Source organism: Thalia democratica, chromosome 7 (genome assembly GCF_965202585.1).
Source record: "Thalia democratica chromosome 7, ktThaDemo2.hap1.1, whole genome shotgun sequence".
In the NCBI taxonomy this organism is placed as follows: domain Eukaryota; kingdom Metazoa; phylum Chordata; class Thaliacea; order Salpida; family Salpidae; genus Thalia; species Thalia democratica.
Genome location: NC_139171.1, coordinates 30,903,574 through 30,912,691, shown reverse-complemented (window position 1 = coordinate 30,912,691; position 9,118 = coordinate 30,903,574). Strand labels below are relative to the sequence as shown.

Here is a 9,118-nt window from a genome sequence, read left to right as displayed (position 1 = left end):
CAAAAGATGACAAGACCTTGTTTGCAAATTTATACATTAAAAAGTTTTTAGATTCTTATATATAATTTTGTATAAGAATTGAAATACAAAAAAATGTAGTGTAAAAAATAAAGTTAATTAATAATTTAAAAATTTAAAGAATAAAAACTGTGTCTCAAGTTTTTTTTTAATATAAGGGGTCATATTAGTAAAGATGTCATAAGGGGACTAAAATGTAAAATTTAAAGGGTATTGTCCCAATTTTAGTCCACAAACTTATTATAGAACTGACAGAATATATGTCTCCAAAGTCACAATAGAACTGTAAACATTTAGCCCACATTCACAATAGAACTGACTAAACTTAAGTCCACAGTCACAATAGAACTGACAAAATTTAAGACCAATTAACTCAATGAAAATGTACGAGTACAAATAACTTACTAAAAATGGTGACCAATTTTAATTCACAGTAACTGATGTTTAACTTATTTAAGACTCTTGAATATTTAAGAATTAAAATATAGACAATATTTGTAAGTAATTAAGACAGTAAAGACCAGTAACATGCTGAAATTTTTAGAAGTTTGTACCATAGGAGTTTTTTGCAGAGACATGAGAATTGATTTTGATTTTTAATTATAAAAGTTGTTTCAATGATATTGTTATTTTTTTATTGCAGGGTTGCCACACACTCAGGAAATTCAGGAAAACTCAGGAAAAATCAGGGTATTTTAACTCTTTTTCTTCAAATCATAAAAAACTCAAGGCATCTTTGGGTTTTTCTAAAAATTTCAGGGAAATTTTAAAACTAAAAAAAAAATATCATTAAAAATTTTTCTAGATCTAGAATGAGATTTAATTAATCCAGTTTCAATATTTTGTTCAAAAAAGATAATTTTAATTATTTTTTGTGTTGATTTATAAATTTTTATCCTTGCATATGGATCTTCAATATTCTTAGAATTTCATTGTAATTTTTTAATAAATATTAAATTTTTTAAGCTTTTAAAAAAACTCAGGGAAACTTAGGGAACTTTAAGGTTACTCAGGGAAGTTTTTGGTCACTCAGGTAAGAATTTTTGACTCAAAGAGTGGCAACCCTGTATTGACAATTCATGTTAATTAAATATTCTTAAACAGATTTTTAATAGTTTTGAGTACCATTAGTATTCTAAATTTGAGAGCTTTAAAACCATTTTTCGAAGATATTTAATTTCATATTACTGTGTATTTAAATGTATCCTATTTTATTAGTTTTAAGACTGATTTAATGTTTTGTATATTATATAATTTAAAGGTTTTTTCTCCTTAAAATAAAAACTATTTTTCCTTAACATTGTTAATTTACTAAAAGTAAATGAAGAAAGAGACTTTTTTTGAAAATGGCAGGAAGAGGAAATGTAATGGTTAACAATTTTATTGTGTACCATTTACAGGGCTGCCACCTTACCTGAAATCCTTGAAAAACCTGAAATTAGACAATTTAGGCAAAAAAACCTAAAAAAACCACAATTTTGAGAAATTTTGAAAAAAAAGTGGAAAACCCTGAATTTTAAACAAAAATCACTAAAAAACCTGGAAAAACCTATAAATTTAACAATTTTCACATGTTCAGTAGTAAAATTTCAATTTATTAAATACATTTTTTAAACAGCTTCACAGTAGCTTTTCAATGTTTTTATACTATTTAACACAGTTTCTTACCTTTAATTAAACTTTAAACTAAAAATATAACTGAAAATGTGTACTTTTAAAAACCTGGAAGAAATTTGGAAAATCTTTTAAAAAAGTTGAAAAACGACTGGCAACCCTGCATTTGTTTTAACATCAAATATTATTAAACCAGGCAACCAGGAAGCAAAATGGTCTTAAGCAAGTTTAAATTTTTAAGATATATCAAGATAAACCAGCTACAGTTTAATTGCAGTTTGATTGCAGTCAAGACCTTCCAGATGGAGTTTTAGAATTAAACTTATTAGTAATTAAACTGTATATTGTAAAACTCTTTTTAAAACAATTCAAATAATTTTAATTGATTTCTTGATTTTAGTTCCAAGTAATTAAGTTTAATTTAATATACATTCTACAAGTATATTCCTGTTAGAATTAACTTAAGTGTAAACTTTTTGAACAAAATTTAAGGTATTCTCCAAAGTATAATGTTCTTTGATATTAAATAATTGACATTTTGTTTAATATAAAGTATAACCACCAAAAGTTAAATCTAGTACTTATTAGTAGTATAGAATACATTTAATAACGTTTTTTTTTTCAATTTAAATTTATTTATAGTTTTCAGTGTGGTTTTACACCACACTATAACTTTACAATATAATGATTTTTAGTTTTTTTATTTTACAGGTTATTTAAATGTTTATAAAATATTAGCTATGTCAACGCAACATAGTCAAACTAAAGATACTATGAAGAAAATACAACTTGATGAAGTAGATGAAAATGTAAGCAGTATTTCCGAATACAAAAGATGTGCTATTTTAAAGTATTGCAAGGAAAATGGAATTGAAAAAAATCATTTAGATGAATTATCCGTTTCAAATGAGCTTCATAAAATAGGTTTGTTTTATTATTTTGTTATCTTTATAATACTATTTACTTTTAAATCTATGTAAATTTTCTGTATGTTCGTGGTATAACGAACTAAGGTAGTACTCATTACGAGCTATCTTATGCACAAATTTTCCTTCAAAAAAACCAAAATAAATCATAAACCTTAGTTTGATAAACTTAGATAATTCCTTTTCTATTTCCTTTTATGATTTTAATAGTAAGAGGTTAACAGTTAAACTATCAAGTTTAAAATAAAAACATTGGTAGGTCATCAGTCAACAAAGTTTGTCTCTTACAAAAAATGAACTGTTAATCATAAATTAATCTAAGAAATAAAACTTTGTTGTCAGTTTAGAATGTAATTTGAACAAAGCTATGTATTATTGTAACATCCCCACTCTGTTTAAGAGTACTATGAGTAATACCTTCAATTAAAGTAATTTCGCGCTTGAGTTTTAACTATTAAGCCTCTTCTATACATTTTGGCACATGCTCTTTATAAAACTCTTTTTAAAGAGCATGTACCAAAAGGTGTAGAAAATTTTTGCTTTTTAAATAATAAAGCTGATAAACCGGTCAAGGTTTTAAACGCATCTAAACGTTTATCTATTGCAGAACATTTAGTTGTTAATCAAAATTGCGCAAACAGTTATAATATAAATAGACTCAAAATTATTAAAGCTTGTAGTAATGTTTTTAATTTAACTAAATTAGAAGCCATTTGTATTTTGTTAAGGAAACCTGTTTTATGTAGGCAAAAAGATTTTCACTTTACTGTTTCTTTATTTACGTAATATTTTATAAGAATTGTTTTCATTTTATTTATGTTAAGTTTTACTTTAGATCAAATATAACGTAAAGGGTCTTATTTGATTTTAAATGTTACTAATTGCTTTTATGTTTTATTAATCCCTTGGTTACACTTTGATTACTTGATTACTTGGTTACTATATGAAAATGTAAAATCTTATTAATTGTGAGCATTGTACTCTACTGAAGAGAATTGCTCGAAATATATTTAGTGTTTTTGAAATTGTGTGTCTTGTGTAACATATTATATATTTACTGGTCACTTATGTTCCAACATGTGTAATATCTTTAAAAAGGTTAGTTTATTTGAATTGACAAAGCAGCTTATCTATCAGTAGAACAAAACTGCAAAAATAAATACAACAAGTAATCCAAATTTTCTACAAGCTGACAAAATCTTATTTATTGTTTTTATTAAGAATCTTATTGAGTGTTATAAAAAGAATCTTAACATAAATTGTTTAAATTTTCTAATGTGAATGGAAAACATTCATTTAGCAACTCAGGCAGTAATTTTAAAAACGACAAAGTGAATATAGCTCGTTAAAATAAAAAACAATTCAACAAGCTTCATTAATTTTTGAATTAGCTTTTTTTTTTTGTTTAAAGGGTTTATTTTTTTAGTTACTACTAATAAATATTTAGGTATGAAGAACCGAAAATTAAGTGAAATAGTTACAGCTACAAGATTTAACAAACTTTCCCTCAACGAAATTGCAAGTAGTACACTTTCTGCAGTCTTAGAAGAAAAGATACAAATTAAAAATGCTGCTTCTGTTTATAAGTTCGTGAATCTGTTCAATTTTTCTAGCCTCCTAGGTTCAACCCAAAACTATATAGAACGTTGTTTTACGATTGTTAGTGATTATGAAAGCTTTTTAGAACTTGAATATAAGTTTATTTCTAAAATACTTGCAAGTTCAAAACTTCTAATTACTTCAGAAATTGAAGTATTTAAAATAGCAAATATATGGTTGAACCACAACATTGAAGAACGTAGCAAGTACGCTGAAGATCTTTTATTAAAAGTTCGTCTTCAGTTGCTTTCAACAGAAACTATAAGACATATTTTAAATGATTCAACATTTACAAAAGCTGATATTTGTGTAAAATTTTTAAGTGATATGCTAAACTCCAGAGAAAACTGTTCTTATAGATCTTCAAGTGATTATCATACTAGTAGATATTGTAACCAAAAACATTTTAAACTTGTGGTATGTGGAGGTCGTAACTCAGTAACATTAATGACTTGTCGCAATGTAAGTTGTATTGACTTTAACAAAGTAGGAGATGTAGAAGCTTATCCACCAATGAGAACGGGACGTATTTCACCACAAGTAGTTTATTTAAAAGGTAAACTTTATGTATTTGGTGGTTGGAATAATAATGACAAATGGATAAAGTCTATTGATAAATATTCACTTACTTCTAAAACATGGAGTCAGGTAGCTGAAATGAATGATGATCGTAAGGATTTTGTTGTATGTGCATTCATAGATAAAATATTTCTTATTGGAGGTATGAAAGGTGGATTTGAAACTAATTCTTGTTTGCAATTTGATACAAGTGATCACAGTTGGAAAGAACTTGCTACTATAAAAGAGGCAAGATCAATTGAAGCTTGTGTAATTTTTAAAGAAAGAGTTGTAGTTTCTGGTGGATGGGATAATAATCTTAATAACTTCAAAACTGTTGAATCTTATGATGTCTTACCAAATAAATGGTCGCCAATGCCTAATATGAACTCTGGTAAATCTCACCACAGTTTAGTTGTTGTTAGTAACAAATTATTTGTAATTTCAAATAGAGAAAATGGTTGTGAAGTTTTTGACAGCGTTTGTAAAAAGTTTATTACTATTAAATCACCAAAATTTGACTCGTTTTCTAGAATTAGTGCTTTTTCGATAGAAAACAAAATTTTTGCCATTCAAGACGAGCTGAAGAAAATAATTTCTTATGATCCTAACAATAATGAATGGTCGGAAGAACCTTGTGAAGTTACGAAAAACCTTCGATATTTTTCAAGCGTGAAAATACCTTGTTTATAAAAATTATTAGAAGTCTTAGAATTCATAAAAACGTTTCACAGTATTGTTTTGGTAATTGACTAGATTAAAAAGAAAAAAAAAAAACATAATAAATTTTATTTTCTACTCTTTGAGTATACATATAGAAAATTGATATTTTGACATTTGATTTTTCGTTCTTGAAAAGCGTCAATATTTAAAGTCAATGACCATTGAACCCTTTGTTTTCTTGTTGTTTCTAATTAATTTTTTATTAATTTGCAAAATTTTGCAATTGAAAAGTTCGCTTTGATTTTTTTGACTAACAAACAATGTTATTTCATATTGCTTATTTTACTTAACGACGTTTAAATAAAAGCTGAAGTAGACTAATATTAAAACAAAGCAATTCTTTTTTAACTATTAACATGGTTTTTATAGGAAATGTCATAGTTTCTATCTAAATCTATTTATTCTTAGATGATCTATTAAGATTACTTTAGCTCATAGAGATTTTCATTTTAGCACGGTGTGACTTATGCATAAGTAACGTTTTTGTATTAGACTTAATTTACTTATAAGTGACATTTATGCACATATCTTAGTTTTTCCACAAAAATTCAATTTTGCACAGCTTAACTTTTTTATATTAATAGTTTTAACAAAAGTATTTAAATAAAATAAAAACAGGAAAATAACAGTTTTAGGAAAAGTTTTTTGTAATAAAAATATTAAAATTAAATTTAAGATAGTTTTAAATAAAACAAAGATATTTAAAAAAAAATTAGAAAAAAGTTGAGTGAACATCAAGCTACAATTGAATTTAAAAAAAAAAAATTTCATTCTTTGACATTTATAATATAATTCTAATCGAAAAGAAATTTAGTTGCAGACTAAATATGGAAGTAAAAGCCAAAATTCACTTACCAATAAAGCAACAATTTTCTTATACTTGAGTGGTATTTATAGACTTTTTTCTATTCATTACTTGTACCAAATATTTATTTTATGTTATTAAGTTTAAAACGCAACCATGTTACACAAAAGTATGTTCACTTTTAGTAAAGTATATTAACACAAACGTTTGTTAGCATCAACAATTTCTAATTTTTTACAATATTTAAATTTAATACTTATTTAAAGTTTTAGGAACATTTAAAACTTCAATATATACTTAAAATTTTGGTTTTAATCGAGTAAAATTTATTTTGATATGAGTGCTCACTTTACTGGCAGTCTTTGAACGGTTTGTTTATCAGATGGAGTTTTTATACAGTTAGTTTCATTAAAAATTAATTAAGAACAATTCTACGTGAAGCTAGTTTTAATTTCATATATGATTTTTTTAAATGACTTTAACTTATATCTTAAAAACAACTAGTTTTTTTTTTAAAGGCTATCATTGTCGCAAGGTTAAAAGTTAGCAAACTGTTCTCATTACTCGAGAATGGAATTTAAGTTAAAAAAAAAATAATCCTTACTATTTACATTTCTTTGTTTCAGAGTTTTTGAAACAATGTGTTTGTGTATTAAACTAAGGGTGACAACAGACTAGGTAACAATATCTGTTTTTAAGTTAAAAAACACGGGCAGTAGAATAAAGGTTATTTAAAATGATTGTTTACTATCATTACCGGGCATTCTTTTAACAATAAACACAGTGCTTTTTAACCAAGTCTACTTGGCAAGTCTGGTAAATTAATCCTGTATATAAACTAAGGGTGGGTATTGTAAAAACTCCACTTCGTAACTGGTTCACCACAATCGGCGTGTTAAATGTTTTATAGTTTCCTGTTGTGCCACTATGAAATAAAAATTATAAATAAATTGTAACTAGTTCACTAACATGCGACTAAATCAGAACTTTTACTTATTTTTTAGGTTTAATTGTGATTTTTTGCTAAATTTTTAAGTACTGATTGTTTAATTTTTAATATATACAACATGTATATATACAACCTACATGAGTAAAAGAAATTTATAACTTATACAAACTAATAAAACAACGAAGCTGAAGTCCTTTTTATATACTTTTAAAATGTTCAAATAAATAATAAAAAGTTTAACTCAAACAGCTTGTGAAAACTTGTTTAAATTAAGTATTTTTGTCAACAATTTAAATCTTATAAAATCATTTTATTTAAAAATATGCGAAATAATTGCGACTGACCGCTTTGAAATGTAGAAAAAAATTACCCATGTTTTTCTTATAATGAGAGAAATATATTTTATTGAATCACGAATACATGCTTCAAATAATTATTTAATATTCATTTCTTGCGTCATAGTTTACATTTTTCAAAACTATTTTTTCAAATTTACACTTACAATATTTAAGTAAAAGTGTGTTAAGATTAGTTGTGTTACGTCACAGTTCAGAATTTTTATAAATTATCATTGAATAAAGCTTTAAATAATTTTTTTTTATATTAGCGTGATAAGATTTTCTACTTAAATATCAAAACTCTTTATAAAAAAAAAAAATTCTATTGAAAAACACTTTAAATGTTGAATGTAATGTTTAGTTTCCTTTTTTTCATTAATTAAAGTCTTATAGTATAATTTTTTATGTTCAAGGAAATTTCTTACTATAAACATAACATAAATGTGAACCTGGTATTATCAACAATTTTTACAAGTTTAGTCATTATTTTATTGTTTAATTTTTTATTATCTATAATGTTTATTATATACTACTTAAGAAAGTCTTTAGATCGATGCTAAAGTTTTAGTGAAATTTAAAACAAAGTTGTTGTTTCATAGTTTTATTTAGAATCATTTTCGGTTCAAATTTTAGCCCTAAATTTTTGAGTTCAGCTTCCAACCTTTTTATGGTTATTTGAGTTCAATTGTCGTAGCAGTAAAATAATTAAAACCTAAATTGTTTTTTATTGACTAAACATACAATTCAATTATTGTGTAACCAGTACAGACACGTGATACTTTTGTTAAGGGTGCGGAAAATTTACAGATATTTTAAAACCCCTTTGTTTGATATTTTAAAAATAATTTGTTAAGATTAAAGTAGTACAAATATCAAACAAAAATTGTAAGTAAAAAATTATATAATGTGATAAATGTTTCTGTAAATTAGTTCTGCTTAGCATAATATATTTTTCAAGTTAGTATCTGCTTCAATAAAACCCACCCTAAGCCTTTAATTATTATACACGGTTAAAAGTATTAACATTCAGGCAATTTGGCAAGATATATAATATTTTTGTAAGTTTTTTAACAAAATAGTAGTCTGATTTTAACCTATAGATTGTTTCGACTTGGAAACGATGTTTTTTTAGTTTTAAAATCACTTATTGTCTAAAAAATTTAATGAGTTGGTTTGTGTTTTTATTGTAATTTATGCGTTTTAAAAATTTATTTTTCACAAAATACTGAAATTCGTAAGTTATACTTTTAAGTTTTGAAGTAATAATCGGTTTCCATCTACAATAATTATTTTAAAGTGTATAGTCTACTATTTAGTTTTATCAAACTTTTATTTTTTAATTGAAAAATATGTTACCTGAATAAGAAAACAAAAGTAAAAAGTATTTGATTATATGAATCGTAACTAGTAAAGTTAAAGAGAACTTCTATAAAATGAAAAGTAAATATAGATCGCATAAGAACTTTAGTAAATAAACTAATTCTAACTAAATTTTTTTTTACTACAATATACTAAATTATACTGATGTTCTTGGTTTTTTAAACAATAACTTCATTAAGCGGGCATAATTGTAGAAGATGAAGAGAAA

General features: G+C 24.9%; 1 protein-coding gene across 1 annotated transcript; it reads left to right on the top strand.

Annotated features, from left to right (window-relative positions):
- Positions 1-4,604: 4,604 nt before the first annotated feature.
- Positions 4,605-5,408, top strand: LOC145841244 (kelch-like protein 36). The gene has a single exon (XM_082948610.1). The coding sequence runs from the start codon at positions 4,605-4,607 to the stop codon at positions 5,406-5,408; it is 804 nt and encodes a 267-aa protein (XP_082804736.1).
- Positions 5,409-9,118: the final 3,710 nt, after the last annotated feature.